The 23,335-nt window shown below is 36.5% G+C and overlaps 1 protein-coding gene across 5 annotated transcripts in view; it reads right to left on the bottom strand.

The window, feature by feature from the left end:
* Nucleotides 1-23,335, bottom strand: part of DZIP1 (DAZ interacting zinc finger protein 1) — a 41,657-nt gene that overhangs the window by 9,858 nt on the left and 8,464 nt on the right. For 4 of the 5 annotated variants that reach the window (XR_011327893.1, XM_069802455.1, XM_069802457.1 and 1 more), the window contains exons 4-12: nucleotides 22,350-22,437; nucleotides 20,668-20,792; nucleotides 17,396-17,557; nucleotides 16,521-16,658; nucleotides 15,088-15,150; nucleotides 13,692-13,832; nucleotides 11,183-11,231; nucleotides 9,755-9,811; nucleotides 1,890-1,949 (exon numbers count right to left, since the gene is read on the bottom strand). Coding sequence is in view for 4 of the 5 variants with exons in the window: in XM_069802455.1 (XP_069658556.1) it covers nucleotides 1,890-1,949; nucleotides 9,755-9,811; nucleotides 11,183-11,231; nucleotides 13,692-13,832; nucleotides 15,088-15,150; nucleotides 16,521-16,658; nucleotides 17,396-17,557; nucleotides 20,668-20,792; nucleotides 22,350-22,437 (883 nt within the window). In the remaining variant the exon portion in view is untranslated. The remainder of the gene's footprint in view (nucleotides 1-1,889; nucleotides 1,950-9,754; nucleotides 9,812-11,182; nucleotides 11,232-13,691; nucleotides 13,833-15,087; nucleotides 15,151-16,520; nucleotides 16,659-17,395; nucleotides 17,558-20,667; nucleotides 20,793-22,349; nucleotides 22,438-23,335) is intronic. The other variant, XM_069802456.1, reaches the window with a different exon arrangement.

The raw sequence follows: 23,335 nt of genomic DNA, 5'->3' as shown, positions 1-23,335 counted from the left end.
AAAAGTGCCACTTCTCCTATTTTTAAACAATGATTGCTTAAAAAGCAGTTCCATTTACTTTTCATTTTTCTTTAAGGGAAATACAAGCACCCTGAAGAGGTGCCTCAAAAAAGCCTCAAGATACACAAATGATATTTAGGTTGTTTTGAGAGTGGCCTCCGATGGATCCTGGAAAGAACTGTAGGTAATGAAAACTTTCTGAGAAAGAGTCCAGCTACCATACTAACAGATCTGTGTTGAAGAGGACAGAATCTGGCTGAAATCTTATCTGGCTTGGAGATCTGTGTGGACAACTCAGTCCCTGACAGAGGTGGGATCAAAAATGATTCAGCTGGAGAGCTGAGTCCTAGAAGAGGCAAGCTACTGGTCGGTGAGGAAACACAGCGCTATCAGACTATCCCCAGTCAGGAAAAGGTGCATTATGCAGTATGAAATCCTTCCAGAAAGCTAGACATGAGACATTTTAAAGTGGAAGGCTCCAAGGAGCCTTCTGAAAATCCTGTCCCTTTCAGATGTTAATCCTTACAATAAAACAGATTCATCTAAAATAATTTTTAAATTCATAATGACTAGATACTAATATGGGTAACAAGACTATCCAGCATTATCCTAATTAATGACAGTATTAATTCTTGCTAATTAACTCAAGATAAATCCTCTTTGCCAGAGACAACTATTTAAGGAACTGTTTTCTTATTCATTTTTGTTTTTTTAAAAAAAAACCCTAAATACTAGATTTAACAACTTTGGAGACAATAGACCTTAAGTCTGGTCCACTGTCTCAGCTCCTACATAATCCTATGAAATAATGTGCCAAGTCAAGAATTTTCACACTCTCCCTTACAAATGACTGCCACCGAAAACAAAAAAATCTTGGTCTATCTTTTCAGACCACATTCTTTCTTTCTCTCTTTTGTACTGCAGGCCATGCCTTTAGGCACAGCAGAAGAATCAAAGACAATCCATCAAGAGAGAAGACGGCAAGCAAGAGAAACAGCAGAAAGAACGGCAAAAATGCAAGCAGTCTTTATTTCAGATTGTTCAGAGTCACTGGATTTTCCCTGGGGAAACCTCTCGCTTATGCACAGATGTACTCAAGCAACAATTTTGTTTTCAAAACAGCATCATTCCTTCAAAATTTAAACTCATTGGCTATAAAGTTCAAGACTGATTTTGATTTTTGCCCACAGTACAGATTATTATGCTATTCAGCTATTTGGCATTTAACCTGAAGTACTGTTAGCCTTCTTCAGGAGAATACCATGCAGGATGAACCAACGCTTTCTGTTCTGTCACTGTAAATGTGGCCTTCTCCAAGTTTTCTTCAGATGGAGCAGAAGAACAGCTGCCAACACTGGGATACATAATTTCATTCAGAATTGCACAACTCTGGCTGGAGCTGTGGCTGCTTAGAAGTAGGTGTAACTTAGATTACTTGCAGAAGTATCTTTGGTGCATTTATGAAAGCAGGCAGCTTCAACCTCCACCACCAACTGCCTTCTATCTGAACTCTTTATCCTCTTATGCAGAGTTTGAAAAAGAAGTGAGCACACATTGCAATAGCATCAGCACTAAAAATTTCCTAGTAAGGGGGTATTCCCCATAAAACATTTTTGCTCTGCTTAGCTCAAGTGCCTTTAGACATATGGAATATGCCTGCTTTAAAGAGTTAGCCAGATTTTCACAAAAACATTGCACTTGGCTAGGGAAATCATAATATTTACAAGCACCAATAGCAAACAGGAGACTGACACAAACAAGGAATGTTCCCACCCAAATCACATAAGCATACTGCAATACAATGAAAAATACTGTAGGTATCAAATAATATTTACTTTTTATTTTCAAGAAACACATGCCACTGTATTTTGAGCTGAATCAACCATTACCTTTTTCCTCTTCTGAAAGCTCCTCTATGGGCTCCAGCATATGCACCAAGGGTGCCTGCTCTAATAACGAGGAAGAACAGGAACACCAGACAAACAGGACAGAAGAAGGTCAAGGTCCAGAGCGGGAAGTTAGGCAAAAAAAATACACTGATGTCAACTTTCCTGATTGCTGACAACCTGCTTAACAATCACAAACCCAATGCAGCATGCCTCTTCACTGCCTTGCTGGTACATTTTTGTAGAGGACACCCTAATACAATAGTCACTTCAGGAGTGATTCAGTTGCCCAAACATGGGTGTCTAGTGTCATCTCAGATATATCAGAGTTTTAAGCCATCAGCACAGGGATGGCTGATACGTCGCAGAACTATAGAAAAACCCATGCTCTTCTGGAATGGCAGGCAGAGGCCAGGTGGGATGTTTTTAGGCACCTACAATGACAAGGCCACCTAGGATTAAGTAAATGAATACTGTCATTCATTTCTCATAAGAAGCATTTTCATTTTTAAATTTATTTAAAAATAGTTTATGTGCAATTTGATACTAAAAGTTTACAAAAGGCAAGTGAAATGGTCAGACATAGAAATCCTCAAAAATATATGGAAAAAATGTTAACTCATTATTCCAGAGAATTATTAATTACTGAGTCCATATATGCAAGACAGAAATTTTATATATATATAGATAGATAGATATGATAATTTCCAATAAAACCAATTTAAAAAATCTTCAAGCGCTCCAATACAGTGAGATTCAGTATTATCATGTGCTTTAAAGAAATCTTGAAATGTCCTCTGCTGAAAACAGCTTCCTAAACACATTGAAATTATCATTCTGTAGGCTGTCAGGTACAATTTGCTTTATATAAATGAAGCCAAGTACAGTTTATTTACAACTTTATAGACTTCAGATATGAGATGCATGAAAATGCTTATATGTAGACTATTAAAAATTCAGGTTTTTAAAATGTTAATATTTACCTTCCATAAATTAACTTATTTTAATGAAAACTAGAACTTGAGTTTCTTCTAGGGTTTCCGATAAAAACAGAGATGTGCAAACTATACTTTAAATATTCAACTACTGGCAGTATAGGAGAAAACAATTTATTGGCCAATATTTTGGGCCAACATACATTTGCCCCAACCTTCACAAGAAACCTTTGGCACTATAAATGGTTGTTACACTGTATAGGTAGAAGGGGAGGAAGTGACGCTGCATTAAAGATTTCTGCTCTTCAGCACTTCTTGTACAATTAGGTACAACCATGGATGCACTGTGATGGGTAAACACAATGAAATGAGCACTTGGAGCTAAGTGACACTTACTGTCATATCTCCAATATTCCCCATGTGAAGGGGACTAAAACTGGTGGTGTAAATACTTGGTTATGGCAGCTGCTCTCTCCATGCTTTCCATACTTGTGACTATATTCAGCCTCACACCTGCTTTTCCAAGGCCGTTATCAGACTTTAAGATTTGCTCCCATATAACTTGCACTAAATAAGAAGTTCTAAAAAAATGTTTCTTATACCATCACAAGATGCTAACAAGATGCAAATGTCAATATATGTTATGGAAACACTTAAAAGCAAAACTCTGAGAGACAAATAGGCTTCTGGTCTTTCAGTCTCTAAGGCTGTAAGATTTAACAGTGGCCAGAGAATTCTTGGGCACCAGAACATGATCCTCCACACTACTGCTCCTGGCACCCTGTTGCCCTGCACCAACTAACGTTCTCCAAAACAATGTTCAGGCACAGTTTGGGATCATTCCCAAAAGCCTGCAGTGAGCCTGTTTTGGAGGACAGAGCCTGAAGCACGGATGAGATGTTCTGGGGGGATTTAATTCAGCTGCATGGGCATTGAGGTGTCTGAATTTTTTGGCTGTACCTACTAGCCAGTAAGCCAGTTGCTGTGTATTTGGATTTAATCTATACTTGTTTTACCTGTACTTTATTCAAATGCAATCTGCTTAGAGGAGCTGACTCCTCTCTGCACAAGCCCTTGTCAAGTAACTTAATTTAACAGGAAAAGCCCAGTCCCCAGAACTCAGATGTGAAAAGAATCTGCAGATCTGGCATAAAGGTACATGCTTCTCTTCCTCAGTATACTAGAAACAGAGGAAGTTAAAAATCAGTAAAAGAATAGTTGCAAGAGCAAAACCAAAATGTATTACTGTTACGTGCAATATTGTTGTTCACTGCATGATGACAGAGGAGATAGAATGCTAAGACATGGGGGAGTGCAACATCTGGAGACACCAATTTCTCCAATGTAAGCAGGCATTTTCCTTCTCTTTACTGTACACATATTCCAAGAGACATTTATTAACCATCATGTTAGAATCAAATGTAAGAAAAAGCAGCTTGGTTCACCCCTCCTCTGGTTTATAGACAGGTGTGGAGATCACCCCCCTTAGGGAGCACTCTCCTTACGTTTACTAAAGATGTGCTTTTTCTAGCTATCTGATCAGACCTCTCACCTCTTAACCTTAGTGCACAACCTTGAAATCACCAGCATCTAAATATTACCAAGCTTATTTTTAGGAATCATTTAAGTCTGACTACCCAACTAGACCTCAAAACTGTACAAAGTAGTTTTTGCTAACTTCAAATCTAAAATAATGCTGCTGATGCAGACTGAAATCCTAACTACTCCACATTACAGTAACCTCCTCTAGTTATCCAACCTTTTTGCCCAAAATCTCACCAAGCCACAATCCAATGTTAGCCTTAAACAAGTAATACTACAACTTCTGACTTAAGTAGAGCCAGTTACCCTCCTGTCAATTATCAGCCCTAAACCTAAACCACTACTCTATATCAACATTTATAGCATCAGACCTTGCTGGCAAGGATCTTACTCCTAGCTTTCATCCTGGCCTGAGTGTTGAACATAGACAGACTGCTACCTTCCTTTCTGGACTCAAACCCAGAAATAAATTACTTGCTCCTACTGTCATGGTTTAACCCCAGCCAGCAACTAAGCACCACGCAGCCACTCACTCACTCCCCCCCCATCCAGTGGGATGGGGGAGAAAATCGGGAAAAGAAGTAAAACTCCTGGGTTGAGATAAGAACGATTTAATAGAACAGAAAAGAAGAAACTAATAATGATAATGATAACACTAATAAAATGACAACAGTAGTAATAAAAGGATTGGAATGTACAAATGATGCGCAGGGCAATTGCTCACCACCCGCCGACCGACACCCAGCCAGTCCCCGAGCGGCGAAATCCCTGTCCCCCACTTCCCAGTTCCTAAACTAGATGGGACGTCCCATGGTATGGAATACACTGTTGGCCAGTTTGGGTCAGGTGCCCTGGCTGGGCATGAGAAGCTGAAAAATGCTTGACTGTAGTCTAAACACTACTGAGCAACAACTGAAAACATCAGTGTTATCAACATTCTTCACATACTGAACTCAAAACATAGCACTGTACCAGCTACTAGGAAGACAGTTAACTCTATCCCAGCTGAAACCAGGACACCTACTCACTTCCCAGTTCCCCACTCCAGCTGAACACCCCAACTGTGTTCTTGCCTTACTGGAAGTGGATTCCAGGAGGCTGAAGCAAGGCAGGAGGCCTTGTGTCAATGAACAAAGTATAAATGAGGTTGCATCTGAATTGGAAATTACACCAGATTACATTGCAACCTCAATTATACTTTGTTCATTGACAAATTTGAACCCTGGCTTTCATCTCCACACCTTTCTTGGCTATAAAATAGAGATAAGTTTCAGCTGCATACTTAAACCTATTCAGTCAGGCTCTGCTGCTGCTACCTTCCTTAATTGATCCTTCTTAACTTCACCATAACTCTCTTTTCCAATCGACGTCTGTCTAAGCCCAATCCTAACCCTAACCCAAGCTCAGTGATCTCTGTAAAACCTTGGCTCAGCAATAACCAGATGTCTCTGGGTGATACCAGCCCTTTGCAGACCGTGCCAGACCCTTCTTCTTCTGCTGGCATGAACCACCTTAACTCCAAACCCAATTCATTCAGTCCCCCCACAACAGTCCCACACCTGATGCTAATCAAACAGTATTATTGCTAAATCCTATACCTAGGCCAGCGGCAAATTCCAAACACATCCTCCCCGTGTGTCATCAGCCAGCCTCAGTCCCAAACCTAGCCCTACCTTTATCCTCAGAAGAATGGTTCCTGTCAGCCTCAGGCTTGAACCTAACTAAATGGCGTCTTCCAACACCAGTCTTAATGCAGGCTGGTCGTACTTATATCTCACTGGCCTGAATCCAGCCATATTAATACTAGCCATCATTAAGGCCAGCAACCTTGAGATGACCTCCACAATTATGTGTCTGTCGTCCCACATCTTCCAGAATATCTCTTCTGCCAGCTAATATGTGTGGACAGATAGATGAGAGATATCAAAAGTACAGGTTGCCTTAATTTCTTCAGTGGATAATTATACTACTGAAAAATTATGTGCCTGGCATACTTTGACAAAACATTAAATATCTGTTTTAAGTAATATCTGGAGACAATTTCTGTGCAGGTGGACTAGGAAAATGTATTTAACAATAATGAAGAATTCAGGCTGTATATATTTCAAGCATATCATATATTGTTTGTCTGTTCTTATCTACTAGTTTATAAACCCCCAATATTCTGACAGTATTATTAGAAAAGCAGTATTATGGCCAACATTTAAAGGAGAAATCCTGTCTATTTGCTCTGAAATATGCAATGCTAAAGAACTTTTAGCCTGAACAGAAGTGTTACTATTATCTATAGTGGAGTATCACCCTACAGTAAGCACTTTGCACTTGCAATATGAAAACCCAGGATAAAATGTAAAACTTATTTGCTGTAAATTGCTGCACTTCTTAAAAAGTGTAAGGAATGTAAGCCACGGCTATAGTCATTATATACTCTTTTAATTTATACTCAAATTTCACATCCAAAGAGCTGCCAGACTTAATCTGTGATACCTGTAATTTTGACTGTCATCTTTGCATTAATGCACTTCATATATTTTTCTCCTAACTAATCAATGGGAAGCCATATACTGCACATAAGCAGCATAAATATTAATTTTAAACCAATATTCTTAAATACAATAAATTTTTGACACTTACCTGAGGCCTCTAAGTTAGGAGCCTAGTCATCTCAGACTCCTTCTACAGTCAACAAAGAGACACAGGCAACTTCAAAGAGCAATTCAGATCTTATTTCAGCTGAACCAAACTCTGAAGGTGCCGCTTTTCTTTGTTAACTGTCTAGGAAGACTACTTTGACTAAATTTTCCTCAGATGCTTCAGCTATGTCCCTGATGACAGCCAGGCCTTAGTCCACATCATGTTTGAAGACTGAGGCATAGGTTTTAATGGACAATCTAATTAATATCTTTGCTTTTTAACTACTGTCATCAATTCCACCTAGTATTATTCACCTAACAAAGATTAAATATTGAGCAATTATCAACATTTCAAGAGTAATATAGGAGCCAAAGCCTGATTTTAAAATATGATTTCTTAAAAAAAAAAAATCATAATTAATCCTTTTTGTGAGACTGAAGTAATCTCTGAAAATAAGACTTAAGTTATATCTGCACAAAACCCTACAGCTAGTTTAGAAACAGAGAGAAGAATGGCCAGCCAGGATGGCATTCAAGGCACACTATTAGCTATCACAAGAAATTAGGAACGTTAACACAAAAGCACCAGGCTAACACAGTTATTCCACTACTTTACACCTAAGATACCTCATTTGTAATTCGGGTATCTTTTCAGAACAGATTTAAGGTGTGCAGAATATTAGGATGCAAAAGCTTCCAAGCAACTTTGAAAAGTGTCCTTAAGTTCACATTAGAGAGCCTTTTCCAGAATAAATTTTCTTTCAAACAGAAAAAAAAGAAGGAAGATATTCCATATGCAGGCAATTATTTGGTAGGGAAACTACAGCTCTTGTGATTTCAGAGATGCTCTGTGCTAAATAAATTTGTGTACAGAAGTTACCAGCAAGCGCTTTCATTTTCATAATGGCACGAGATGCGGCCACGATGTCTTAATTCAGTATGTACGTCAATCCCTTGAGAAGTCCTGCAAATTTTGGGAAAGACACTATAACTTCTGCTAACCTTTATATTCAGAAATTAGGTAGGGTAAGTTTAAAAAAAATCCAGAAGGGAAGAAAGGGGACAGAGAGACCTGCAGAAATAAATAAAATAATCATCAGCAAAGGAACCTGAAGGAAACACCTTCTTTGAGGTTTCATAATAAATGGATAGTGAATCTTCTGTATATCAATTGCAGGAACAGCTTTTTCTATCTTGAGAGGTTTCACAAGGTGTCACGAACTTCATATTTGGAGCAGCAAGAAATCAGGAAAGATCTGAATGAGGTGATCTAAATTGTCAGAGTACGGAAAATACTAATGTTCACAGAACTGTCTTCCTCCTCAGTACAAGTGAAAGTAAATGCACTAAGAAAGCAATGCTTGTCAAGCTTGGTGTGTAAGCCCTTAGCAGCAATATTCTTCATAAAACTTGTTTCTTAAATTCAGGGCAATAGCTAAGCTACTTGCTGCCAGATCTCTTAGCCAGAACCAGCACTACTGTGTTGGTGCAATGAAGCTGGTTTGAATGAAAAAGAATTAGATGATTTATAATACTATTCCTAATAATGTATACTTAATATATTATTACTTTTCTCCACATAACATTTCATCTATATAGTTTCACTTAAAAAGCTTCAAGCAATGAGCTACTAGGGTTGCATAGGTTAGAAAGAAATCTCTGTATCATTCAAATAATGTTACCATATAATAAATAAAATCTATTTTCCTTCATTTAGTAATCCTTGTCACAACAAATATTTTGAAATCAACACTTCATATTCATCAGTTTTCCAATCCTCATCAAATTATCGAAAGCTTCTGTTGTATACTGCCCCTTCTCCCCATATGCCTTTTCAAAACTTTTTGAATTTGTTGAAAAAGAAAAATTCTGTACATTTTTCTTAGACAGATTACATTTTTTCTCCCTTTGACAGGTTTTAAAACTAAGATAAATAATAATTTAAAAAATTATATAATTATAACTCAATAATTAAAATTAATAAACTGGTTTTTAACATTTAAACATTTTACTTGCTCAAAGTTCATTTTTCATTACTTCCCTGCTTAAAATGAAAATAAGGAATTCATTAATTGCAGAATATTGGTATGGTAACAATACTCTCCATTACTCTGCATACTGAGAAAAAAAAAAAGACAACTGTTTTCACAAAGTACAAAACAATGTAAACAGAGGTTTATCCCTTCCCCTTACTTCTAAACAGTATCACAATGCAGCAAGTTAAAATAACTAAATAATGATCTATATGTAACTACAGATATACTCTGGAAGAACTATCTAGATGGGCTGATTGTCTATTTTGATTATTTCTTCTATATTTTCCTCCTTGACATTTGAAGTCACATGAAAAATACAGTATTTCAAGACTTATAAACAAACATCTTCACATACTTCCCTATACAAATTCCAGTACATGCATGTGCCTATCTAGTATATGCATATACCAGATAAGCATATTTTCCTATAAGAAAACATAATTTTATTTCCTCAATTAGTTTCATTTACCTTAAGGTGCTTCAATACTATACACGTGCTAGGAATTATTCTCAAATTTTCTTTTGTTTTCATTTATCCTTTTCAATAGTGCATCTTTACAATTACTTGATAGGAATTCTCAGTGCTGACATACAGCAAAGCAATTCAAATTACGTTCTTTCAATAGAACTACTCTTACAGCTATGATTTGACAAGCAACACATTTGAGAAGACAGAGTGTTAGATTTGAAAGTACTGGATCTGGACCTATCAAAAAACTTACCATGCATCACTGGTAGACTTGGTTTAGATTCTTCAAGATGCTCTACAGTAGTATTCACTAAAGTGGCATAAAAGTAAAAAATAAATGTATTATAGTAAACAATAACGGACATATACAGATTCTTAAATGTAGCAATATTTAATCATATTTATAAATTATGTCATTTTTGGCTTTAACAGGGAAAAAATTAAACAAACCATTTACAAAGTTAAAAAAATGGTCCTTCACAACATAAAACTATGTCTTTATCTATGCTTAACATTTTAAATACTTCTAGAATCAGGAAAAGAAACTAGAAATTAAATCATCACTGAATTGGAATGAGATCATGCTGTCTTTGTGTTCCAAAGAAGACGACTTGGCCCAAACCTACTTAATCAAGCCTAGCCTGATCAAGGCATGTATTCCCCAAAGAGGATCTGCTGCATCCACACTTCACACCAATTAGCACAAACCTTATCTATATCATGTATAGAGTGTAGCTTTGGAGTGAATTATCACTTCAGTTCTACATTCCTCAGATCAGCTTGGGGCCTAGAAGCAAATTTGCTTCTGTGCCATGGTCTTATACTTGCCTGTGCTTCAGCATGGCTGAATATGACCAGCTCCAGTTGAAAAGCCATACAGCCATACTATTACTATGTTCTCCTGAAACTAACCCACTCCCTACTGTTAGATTCAGTTCAAGCAAACATTTTGCTAATAGAGCAAGATGGTTTCCAAACTGGGATTAGAATTAATTCAGCTGTCATCTATTACAATAAACTTATTTCAACTGCAGCATCAACTATATCGGTGTTTGTGGTACAGGACTACATCCTAAAACACTATTATCAGGTTTAGCTATTTGTAATGGACTTCAGATGTTAAAGCATTGCACAGACAAAAATAACAGAGTTCTTAAAATTCTCTGAACATCTGTATCTCAACTGACAAATTAATCAAGTTTGTCTACTCTTTCAGTATTTTCTCTTTTGTGAGTTCTGCAGCCTAAGGACAGTCAAGCATAAAGAAACAATTAAAGTTACATTTCATAAAGCAAAGCCAAAAGTTGTTTACATAATACAAAATAGAGTTGTGCTGTGGTTTAACCCCAGCCAGCAACTAAGCACCACACAGCCACTCACTCACTTCCCCCCCCCCAGCTGAAACCAGGACAAGTTGCTATATTTCACATCTCTTCACTACTCAAGCGATCAGCTTTGTACATTAGAAGTCCTTACAGCTGCAAAACATGAACTTCGCAATTCATGGCATGGAAACAGGTAGGTACCCTGTGAAACACAAATAAATTGCCAGTACTGATTTGATTTCAATATTCAGTTAGTAAAGTTGATGTCTATACTTTTTAATGAATTGTAACATTTGTTTCAGCCAAGCTGCTGAAATTAGAAACAAAATCTGCTTTTTCTTACCGTTTGTACTTACCATCATATGGTTTAATGCTTGCAACTGATCTTGTGGACAATTCTTTTATCTAAAAGAGAAAAGACAGATACATGAATAGTTACAAAAGTAAGCGATCAATATCTAGAAATGAACATGTAGTACATAATACCTAGTTTCAGTACTATTCCATAACAGAAATTATTGTTTAAGATTTGGGGATAAAAATACTACTTTTGTGGAATTCTATTCTGCTGCTTAGTGTATATTTCATTCATACTTAATGAATGCTGAAGACTTATTTCTGTTTGTTGTCTTATGTGAACTCATGCTTTGTACACCCTGTTATTACAAGCTATAAAGTGAAATGAGAGTGGGGTTATGGGCCACTTCAGCACTTCCAGTTTCAATACTTTCTGCTTCAGCAATTCACGTTCATTTTGCAAGTCTAGCTCCACTCCAGGAAAACACTTAATTACACATTGATTTTAAATGTATGAACAGTTCTCCTGTCTGCTCTACAGTTTTGTCTCTTTGACACCCAAGACATGCACTGAACAAAACTGAGAACATAGAGGAAACAAGCTGGCTGTAATTCGATCTAAAGGAAACGGGAAAGTTGTGAATCCTGTATCATTAAAACAATGTTCTGCACTCCAATTCCCCAAGCAGAAGCTAAACCCAAACCATACAGACACACAGTCAATGTCAGCTGGAGCTGGCACAAGATATTGGACCCTGGTCCTCTTTTATTTATCAGTTTGGTTATAGGCAGTAGTGCCTCAATACATTGTCCATTCACTTTGGACTCTACAAAAGTGTTAGCTATTTCTCAAGCCCTTCCAGCTTCTAGGGATTGAGAATGTAGGTCTTCACAATTGTATTTCACAAACACCAAACTCTGATCCCTCCGAACCTATTTTACATCTGTTGTCACACTGTTTTGTTTTAAAAGGTCACTTTAATCCTAGACAAATTTCTTGCAGTAAGTCCTCTATTGCTCCAGCTATCATATTTGTTAAGGTGGAGATGTAAAAGCTATTATTTGTCTTTCCAATTCTTTAAGCTCTTAAGTATAGGTTTCACATTAATCTCAAAAAATGTGTAAAATCAGATGTTGATTTGTAAAGAACACACCATCTAATAGAGGAATAGGTTGTAAGGACTGTGTAATCATGCCATTGTCTAAACTCCAGACCACCCAGATGTTCACCCACCCATCACCTCAAAAAATCTACAGTTATGTTTGAACAAAGCGTATTTTTAAGAAAAAACAATTCATTTCCAAACAAATAATTTCACAGAATCATAGACTATCTTAGGTTGGAAGGTACCCATAAGGATCATTGAGTCCAACTCCCTGCTCCTTGCAGGACTACCTAAAACTAAACTATATGACTTCAGAGCATCGTCCAGATGCTCCTTGAACTCTGACAGGCTTGGTGCTGTGACCACTTCCCCGGGGAGCCTGTTCCAGTGACCGACCACGCTCTCAGTGAAGAAACTTTTCCTAATGTCCAATCTGAACTTCCCCTGACGCAGCTTCATTCCATTTCCTTGTATCCTACAGCTGGTCACCAGCAAGAGGAGATCAGCACCTCCCCAACTGCTGCCCCCCCTTAAGGAAGTTGTTGACTGTGACGAGGTCACCCCTCGGCCTTCTCTTCTCCAAGACGAACAAGCCAAGTGACCTCAGCTGCTCCCTCTAAGTCTTGCCTTTGAGACCTTTCACCACCTTGGTCGCCCTCCTCTGGACACACTCTAATAGTTTGATGTCCTTCTTATACTGAGGCACCCAAAACTGCACATAGTACTCAAGGTGAGGCCGCACCAGTGCGGTGTAGACTGGGACAATCACCTCACTCGACCGGCTAGGTAGGCTGTGCTTGATGCACCCCAGGACATGGTTGGCTCTTTTGGCTACCAGGGCACACCGTTGACTCGTATTCAACTTGCCATCAACCCAGACCCCCCAGATCTCTTTCCCCAAGGCTGCTCTCCAGCCTCCCGTCACCCAATTTGTACATATAACCAGGACTAACCTGTCCCAGGTGGAGAATCCAGCACTTGCTCTTGTTAAATTTCATATGGTAATAATTTAATTAATTATTCTCACAGTGATAAATACGATACTTTATTTTTAGCGTGAGAAGTCATGTATTTTCAGATTTCAAACACTAGATCTCATTACAATTATTTTGTGGCAGATTAAATCCTGTTCACTATCAGAAATTTTTCATCTGTAGAGGTCTTTGGTGACTGTGACCTAGTAATCTTTTAACTTTGTGATGAACTTATTAAAAACATTTGGTTTATTCAGCCTTTCCTTCTCAATTGTGTTTTAATTCCTGGTTTACATTCCTGTGTCTCTTTTCCAGATCTATTCTTATTTATCAACATAATTTCCAAAACATAACCAAAATACTACAGCAAGATTATTACCAATTGGGAATATTAAATATGCAACCAGAGATATATCAAAGACCAAATGCTAGCAAAATGTTTCTCTGTGTCCTACGCTCTCTGAAACACAGTGCTTCACAAAACAGACCTGCTTCTTCTGAGTAATAATCAGATCATTCTGCTCCTGAAGCCTCTGCCCTAATTCTTCTATCCTCCTCTTGTAGAAGGTGTTATTTTTATTCAGGTCTTCTCTCAGTGATGATTTAAGTTTCTCAATCTGTGACAGTAGCTAGAAAGCAATCAGAAGAAAAGTAACTTCATATTAATAGTATATAAAATATTTTAATGCTATAAAGTTTAAACAAGCAAGTGTCATGCTTAAATATTTTTAACATTTTTTCAGCAAAAACTTAATGTCTCCTGTGATTTCATTGGGACTTGCATATATTACAAAACAGTTGTCTGGATTATTTTTCATTTATACAAGGAAGACTACCTAAATCTCAATACAAAGAAAGCGACATACAAACACATTTCTGAGATTGCCTAAAAATAAGATTGCAGGACAAAGCATATGACGCTATAATAATGTTTTGGTTATGGTGTCAAATAATGATATTTTAAGGAGATGAGATGTGAATTTGCATGATCAGCCTAATATATTAGCTCTGAATGTACAAGAAAGGGAACAATATTTTAGGTGCACCAACCCAAAAGCAATACTTACGTTACTCCTCCCTTATTCTATTCTTGCATTGTATGTGGGTGTATCATTAACTACATCCTTTTTGGGGAATGTTCCATGGTTCCTCCCCACTGCTTTCTTGCCAGAGGAGGAGAAGCATTGGTCAGACCACTATGATCTGCTCAGTTCTTACATGGTCACGCAGATGAAAGGAAAATGAAAGGAAAAGAAGCAAGAGAAACAAAGCAGGAAAGAGATTAAAAAGAAATGCAGACATAAAAAAAAAATCTGAGGAATAAAGCCTTGTATAGTAAAATATATAAACTGATGCAAAATAAAATGCCATGGTGTTTTTTCCTGGAAAAGCTGAACAGATCTTGCGTTAGAAAGCTAGAACAGAAAAAGCAGCAAAGAAATGATAGAAAAGAGAAAAAAAGATTGAGACATATGCCATAGGTCCATGGTAGCAGAAGGTACGGGATAGATGAAAGCTACACATCAGCAAGTTATATCTCAACTCTCCAGCATATCTGCATAACACAGAAAAACACTGTATAACACAAGGCTCACAGAATTAGTTGTAAGATCTTCAAAAGAGAAATACAGTTTCAGGTGCCTGCCAGATTCTTAAATGAAAAATTCCATTTCAACCCTGGCCTTAACTGAAACGTCAAGATCCTATCATACCAGAAATAAAGAGATAATAAATACATCTAAGAGGACACACTTTAATAAACTCTTGATTATCTAGGCTTTCTAATCCAACGAATGTATTACAGCTTATCAAGAACTACTGAATGGCTAAGACAATAAGAAAAAAAGTCTCCTTTTAGTTTAAGTGGTTTGTTGTGCCACTTACCAGGGACTTTTCTGTCTCATGGTCATGATGAAGGGCTTGTATTCTAGATGTCCACTTATTTTCCTGCATAGAGGAAATCAATATTAATTCCTGTTAACAACACTTTAACATTTAGTCTGATATATGCAGCTTTATTTTTTGTTAATAACACATTACCATTTAGTTCGATATATGCAGCTTTATTTTTCTAAATAAAGCATAAATACTGGAAAGATTATTGACATGAAACTTGAGTAACCCCATATTTAAGACCTAGAACAGTCATCAGCATGTTTTATACATCCGAGTGTGGTTTTCTTACCAATCATTCTAGAAACTACGCATTTGCTCCTTGATTTGTACACTTAGTGACTGTGAGTGAGAAATACATGAGTACTTTGACACATCTCTGTGTATTAACAGTAAGAGTTGTAAGAGCAGGGTTTTTCCCCCCCAAATAATGTCATTTCAAGCACTCATTAACAGTGTATTTTGTATAATGATGATTAAAAAAGTATTAATATATGAGTTTTAGACTGAATGGAATTTTCTTTGATGAAATAAAAAGCATGAAGTAAAACTCACTAAGTTTTCCACATCATTGAGCAGAAATGACTAAACTTCTGGATGATACCAGCAATGATGATACAAAAACCTTCACATCCCAAGAACCATGAAATATATAATGCGTGTCTCAAAGTATCAAAAAAAAAAAAGGATTAAAAAGGTTTGTGGGTATTTCCAAAGACCTCACAACTAATTTTTTTTTTTTTTTTTTTTTTTTTAAATAGGAACAACCTGGATATGCAGGCGAATCTCAGAACAATGCAATGACCTTGGCCTCAGTGGCCCTTCCTAGCTCAGTCTTTCCTATAGGTGGGACTTTGGATTGTCCAACAGATTTGCACTAGCACCAGCATCTGTGCTCGTCAGATGATACAGTGCCGATACAGAAGTTGCACCTGACAAGCTCAAGTGCTTCATATGGCTCAAAAGCCACAGGCTGACAAATCTTGTCAGAAAGTTTCTTAGGATTTTTTTTCATCTTGGAAAATGGAAAATTCCAATTTTTCCATAAGTGGCCTCAAGATCATCAGACATAAATGGCTTGTTAGAGCCTTCAGGAATTGAACTGCAATCATACTTGGTAAAGCTAAATATATTTAATAATAAAGAATAAGAGAAGATCAATAAATAAATAACAATTTATTTATAAAGGATAAGGGAAATAATTCCTTGATTTTCATTATAGAGATTGTACTAAATAGTAATAATTCCTTGATTTTCATTATAGAGATTGTACTAAATAGTAATAAATCTTTAAAAACAGCTATTGCAGACATTGAGAGGGATGAGAATTCTACTTACAGATTTAAAATCCTACTCAGAGATGTAAAAAAATGAAACAAACACAAGTAGTCTGTCAAAAGCAATACATTAAGTTACAGTGTTACCTGTTTTTCAAGAAGTTTAACCACATTGTGATAATCCTGAGGACTCTGAGGTTTCTCTTCTGTAAATTCTTGGCTGTCTTTCAGCGTCCCTAAATTGGATTTTTGTTGCATATTGGATTTTTGTAATTCTAACAGTTGCTAAAAGGAGGGGGAGGGAAAATGAAGACCTGAATGTGTATACAGACTTTGTTTTCTAAAACTGCATTTAATACAAAATTTACTTTAAACATAACTACACAGATTGCATCAGACACTTCTCACATTTCTCATGAATTAAGCATTTATCAAATTCCATGTAATAATTAATATATACATCTAACATAAATATACCTTGCAAATATACACAGGAATTAGCAGCTACAAAATATAAGCTGCTCTGGTAATGCCTTACGTATTTGCTTTCTGACCCACCTACGCTTTTACAATTCTCTTTCTAGTCAAAACTCTGGAAAGCATTTCCGGATCATCTTTTGAAAACGTATGCAGTTCTGCTGTCAGGACTATAATGAAGAGGTTAGTCCCCATGCCAGTTATGAGAATATTAGTATAATGGGTGCCTAACAGACAGCAACAATAACAACAATATCTACTAATCTATAAACAGGGACTCATAGGTTGAGGAATAAGAAAAAGCTAACTTAGTTGCTGAACACATAATTCATTCATCCAAAACAATGCTATTAAAAAAAGAACTGAAATTATGTTAATAAAGTACCAGTATACAAAGATACAATTATGGCTATCATTCAACCATTGTTTTTAAAGTTTTGTAAGAAGACCTCCAAGATCACACCACATTTCAAATATGTGAAGTTTACTACCATTTAATGTAAGGGACTCATGCCTTAAAATGTTGGAAAATTTAAATCACCTACGTTTTCTAATGTTGAATTTCTTGAAGATAACTCCTTAAGCTCTTTCATAAACATCTGTTTCACTTTTTCTATTTCATTAGCCAATTTCTCTTTTTCCTCCTCTTTCCATTTGTGAAATGATTGCAGAATTTCTTCTTCTTTTGATTTTTGCTGTTCACATTCCTGAAATTATTTTTAAAACATTATTTGTTATTTTTCCCTACATGCAATACTAATTCAAACACCCAACCTATGTGTGGGAAGCAGTCACTTTCAGTGGCCAACACTGTGACATCAAAAAACATGAAAAAACACCAGTTTCTGAGGAATTCTGGGGTAGCAAACCATATATTTTGCTAGCAAAACAAGTACCCTTCAAGAAGTTTTTGTAATTCATTAGTTTTCATTGAATAACACATGAATAACCTTTCTTGGTCATATCAAAGGTCCACCAAGTTCAGCATCCTGTTTCTCAGAGAGACCATAAGCGTATTGGTGGGAAAGGATAATACCAGGACAAGCAAACATGCACGTTCCGCTTAATAGTCTTCCAGTTGTTTTCAGTGCAGAGGACTTCATCAGCTTGATACAGTTTTGTAAACTTAGTAACCTTTGATACATTTCTCCTAATACACTTTTGCAGTGGTCCCTTGTGGCTGCATCAGCTTTTAGCAACTGCAACACCTTTTGCCAATGAGCTCCAGGGTCTACTACAAGTTGCAAGAAGATCCAAGTACTTTTTTTTGTTTGAATCTGGCTCCTGCTAGGTTCATTTGATAGATGCTAGGTCCTGAACTGGAAAAGAGAGTGAATGATTGATACCTATTCGTTCTATGTCACTCATGACTCCTCAGACATCAGTATCTCACCCTCCATCCCCACCAAGTTGTTGCCTCTTTTTCAGACTGACAACTCATGCTCAGTCATTCTAAATACAGACAGATCATCCTTGTAGCCCATCTCCATAACTTTTATAATTCTATCGTATCCTTTTTGAGATGAAGGGACTAGACCTACACACAGTATTTAGGCTGTGGCTTGCACCGTGATTTTTCAGAATAACTTGTAATATTTGATTTTCTTTGCTGGCTGCTACTAACCACCGGGCTGACATTTCCCTGGAACTATGTATCACAACCTTAAGATCTTGCCCTTCAGTAATAACACTCAGCTCAGAAACCATCATTTTGTAGATTAATTTAGAATTATTTTTCCCCATATACATTTACCCTACTTTATTTGTAAAATTACTTTTACCATTCCATTACCTAGTCACTCATTTTTGTACAGTCCTCAACTTGTTCAAAGTCCTGCACTTCACTGCCTAGAATATACTCACTTTTTAGGCAACCCCTACATCTTTCCATCATGGCATTCACTCTGAATTTGTTCTCTGACTAACTATAACAAGCAATCATTGTAGACTTATGAAGAACAGGCTCTTCTGTATCCTTTCACCTCAAAGGAGTAGAAGGCACCAAGACCTGGAAGCATGACAGTTTTTATCCAAATTCCCTCCAGTAGTGGTTCTCCTAAAAAAACACAGGGGAAAGATCTCCTGCTCTTTCAATCAAAAGACAAGAAGATACCTGAATTGACAGCGGATGTCAGTCATGGCAGACAAACTGCACCAGTCACACTTCTATCTTCCCTGACATCCCAGAAAAACACAGAAGCTTTGAAAGCTTCTTGTTGTGTAACACTGCAGGCTGTAGCTTCAGGACATTTCAGGCAGTCCCCTTGTAGTTAGGAGTCTCAACTAAGACAAGTGACTTCAAAATAGGCCCCTAAGGCACCAAAAAAATCTATGCTGCGCAGTTATGAATACTCCAAGTTCCATCTCATAAGAAAAACAATGCTTGAGGGGCAGGAGAAATATGTTATAGATGTACCTCTCAAAACTGAGGCACAGAATAAATGAGTAGAATACCTAGCAGATGTCCACATAGGGCCAAGGCTCATTATTCTGACCCTGCTTGCACTCCTAGGTGAAACTCTAACCACACTCTTCATTTGGTCATCCAGTTACTTTTGAAAATGAAAAAAACCAGGAAGCTGAATGATCTTGGGAGAGGGGAACAGGAGGACTGAAGAAAGGAGAGTCTAAAGCTGTGTTCAGGAAAAGAAACACTGCATGTTTTACAGGAGACCAGCCTTTCCTCTGAAAACCAGGAAGAAAATAATTAATGATAGCAATGTTTTGTTGATTCCCTTTAAACTAAAAATATAGTGTTTCTTTCCAAACTTAGCAGTTGGGTTTATGTTTGAACGTGCTCAAACTCCACAAATAAGTTCTGAATTTTGGGTGGTATATTAAGACAAGGTTCTCACAGGTTACGTTAACAGCTGCAAACCGCTGCTTTTGAATGTGATACAGGGCAAACTGCAATACCAAGACCAACATCTAAATGAATCATTAGAATTATCTTGTCTCTTATGCGAAGAATTTTCTCCTTCGTGAATCACAAAGCCCCCCCCTTTAAAAAAAATTTCCATCCCTATTTTGACAGAAAATTATCTGATTGTATTTATTTAAACAGAAGTGAAACCTGTGAGATGATCTGAAATAACCAAGCTTTTAAAAAAAAACAAAAACAGGTAACTTAGAGACTCTTCTTTTTCTCTTTATGAGCTATTAAGCACTACCACAAGACTCAATATCATCCTAAATAAAGCCTTGCATGTGATTATAAACAGATAATTACTGCTTTTAATTCATTCTGTCTTAAGCCTTTTTATTCACCCAGCACTAGCTAAGATTACTTTCTGCTTTGGCTCTCTGGTCAATCAAATTCTAAGCATTTAAAGACCAACATGCAAGGTCTAGATTGCTTTGTTTCTTGTCAATCTCTCTTCCTTGACTGCTTTACACCTCTGTTAGACAGTAAAGTTGCTCACAGCAAAGAATAAATATTACTCAGTTTATGAAGTCACAAATAAAATCAGTCCTATATAAGAAACATTTAATCATCAAAAAATATCATAATATTAAAAATAGCTTATATTTCACCACAGCAAGGCAATTTTACCTGCTCCAATAACAGACCACACTTATGAACTGGGAAGTGCTAACAGAAGTGTTGTCTTAAGTATTCATTTAAAGTATGTCTAAAACAAAAGGAAGGAGAAAGCAGATGTTCAAAATTATGAGGTGGCGAGGGGGAGATAGGCTCTAATGCCCAAGCACCAATGCTGCCAGGCACGCAAGCTATTCTGTTCCAGTTAAAAAATGAGTGAACACCGTTCAAAGTACTAATTCTTTTGAGAAGTTCATATTATTTACTACATATTACCTTAGAAAACCTGACCATATTAGCCTGTTGTTCAGCCTCTAACTGGGACTTGGTGAGCTGCAACTGCTCCTTCAGTTTATCAATCTCATCCTGCAATTTGTCTGTCTTTGCTTTCCTCTTCTGTTCTGTTTGAAAGAAACACAGATTTTAAAAATGTTTGTTGTAATTTCTGGAAATGGGATACTGCAAATGTGTTTCTATAGTGTTTCAATAACATCTTCATGAAGCGTAACTCTCATAGACCATTTCCCCTTCCACTACCGTGATTCTCCAAAGATGCTTTTAAATACATATGTTCTCTGGACTGCTAACATTATCCTCAAAGACTGAAAAATACCGATACTACTGAAATGTGAAATAGTTTATGAAATATTTACAAGAAGAAGTATTATATACTCTTAATTTCAAAGGAATCTAAGCAACACAGGCTCAAAAAAGGATGTATGAAGGACAAAGTGAACCTCAATTATTCACTTTGGTTAAGTTTAATTTATTCTAAATAACTTTTGTAAGGAGTCTATTTGGAATACAACTCACTATTTATCTGGAATGAGACAGAGAGAATGTCACTGTAATAAAACATGTTAAAATATGCAAAAATTATAACAATCTTTAATCGTGAAACATTTTATCAATTTACCAAGGATTTACTAGCCCATCATCTGGGAATCTGGGCATAATGCAGAATATTATTTCAGAAATAACTGCATGGAGTATTTCCCTCACACAGCCATTTCAGACGAATTCTTTATATGATAATTAGTTCAACTGGTTCTGCAGCATCTTCCACTATGATTTTTATCAAGTGTAAAGTGCACAAGAGCTTCTTTCTTCTTCCAATATATTAACGTTTCCTCAGACGCTTAATCAGACCCTTCTCACTGTTCCTGCTGTTTTATTTGTCTGACAAGCTACAGTTCAGACCTTGCTAGATTCTTCCCACTCTTTCTCCTCCCAAATGCTCTTTTTTCCTAACTCATTTCTAATCACTGCCATTTGTCAATACTTGTTAGTCCTTAGCAATAAATCATAAGCATGCAGCCTAACAGGAAGGAGGGAATTTAGAGATGAATGAAACAAACTTTGAGAGCAATGTTTTTCAAACTAAACATTTTTCAATTAAGAGAGACAAAAGTATATAAATTAGTGGTATAGCAACCAAGATTATAATAGATACATGAATTTAAGTTATTCTTGACAGTTTATTTTTCTGACTATATTTTATAGTTAGTTTAGTTCAGAAGAGCCTGATCCTATGCTATCTGATTTCAGGCGAGCTGGATGATTTCTGTACTGATAATTCACATATATTCACAAAATTTGTTTTCCTTAGGGCAACTTGTTCCTTTTACCCACACCTTCACAACACACATACCTGAAGAGAAACTGTGCTCTGAACTCTGCTGCTGACTAAAGTATTCAATGAAAATGTTAGTTTGAAAAAGTACTGTAAATATGGCATACAATTTTTTGTTAATTATTTTTCAGAGACTAAAACATATGTTGCCCAATACATTTTGTCAGTGTTGCTTGCATTCACACAAACTGGTATCTGCCACCTAAAAATGGAATGTGAAAATCATTCTTCCCAGTTACACAAAAGCATGGACTGCACATCCTCACTATATTTACACTTTTCTAAACTATTTATCTTTTTTTTTATATAACATTAAATTACATACCAATCTGAGATTCTTCCAAAGGATGACGCCTTTGCATGTGACTTTGTAAAAAGGAGTAGTTCATAAAAGCCTTTTCACAAAACTGACACTACAAAAACCAGATAAAAACATTTTAGTTATTATTAGTAACATCTGTTTGGTAAGTATAGTGGTTAAGGTTATTACATTTTGTCCAGATGTCAAAAGTAGGTAACTAATAAAATTCCATTTCACAAGAATAGTGACTAAAACTCTCACAATGCCAAATTTTCTGTAAAGTTATTATTTGTGTTATTTAATGTCTCTCAGTGGTGCTCATGGGCAAGACTCCCATTGTGCTAGCGCCATACAAACTCTGAACAAAAAAGACTCTGACCAAGTAAGTTTAAATTCAGATATAAACTGCAGATAAGAGATGAATATAGGTAGGTAGAGAAATATAAGGAGAAAGTAAGACAACACTATTCAGCAAAATACATGCCAGCTCCAGCCAAGAAGCAGCTCAGGTATTCTTAAGACTTATGTCACAGCAAAAGAGAGCACCATACAGTCGGAAAAAAAAACCAATAAAGATGGATTTGAATATACATAAGCAAGTTGTAAGATGACAATACTAGAAGAACCATAGATATGTAAAAAGGTCAGACATTTCAACCAAAATAAGGTAACAATACACAATTTTGCAAGAAAACGTACATACATACATTACTGTGCTACCTAGCATGCTTCTGAAGTGTAAAACTGTTTAAACTACTGTTCCTATAATTTACTTATTATTTTTTAATTTGAATTTTAAGTTATATTTTAAGTCAAACTGGGATCCTACCCTTTTTAAAAGATATTTTTCTTCACCTTCAAAGTACATTCAACTAATGTTCAGGATATTAAAAACAGATGGGTAGTACAAGGACAGAAACTACATCCACACACTTTGCAACATACTGGTAAGACTGTGAATCAAAGCTCCTAATCACTTTAGGTAGGGTTGCTTATTACCTCTTTCTTAC

Source organism: Haliaeetus albicilla, chromosome 15, assembly GCF_947461875.1.
Source record: "Haliaeetus albicilla chromosome 15, bHalAlb1.1, whole genome shotgun sequence".
NCBI lineage: Eukaryota > Metazoa > Chordata > Aves > Accipitriformes > Accipitridae > Haliaeetus > Haliaeetus albicilla.
Note: the sequence above shows the minus strand (reverse complement) of the source record. Positions and strands in the feature narration are given on the sequence as shown.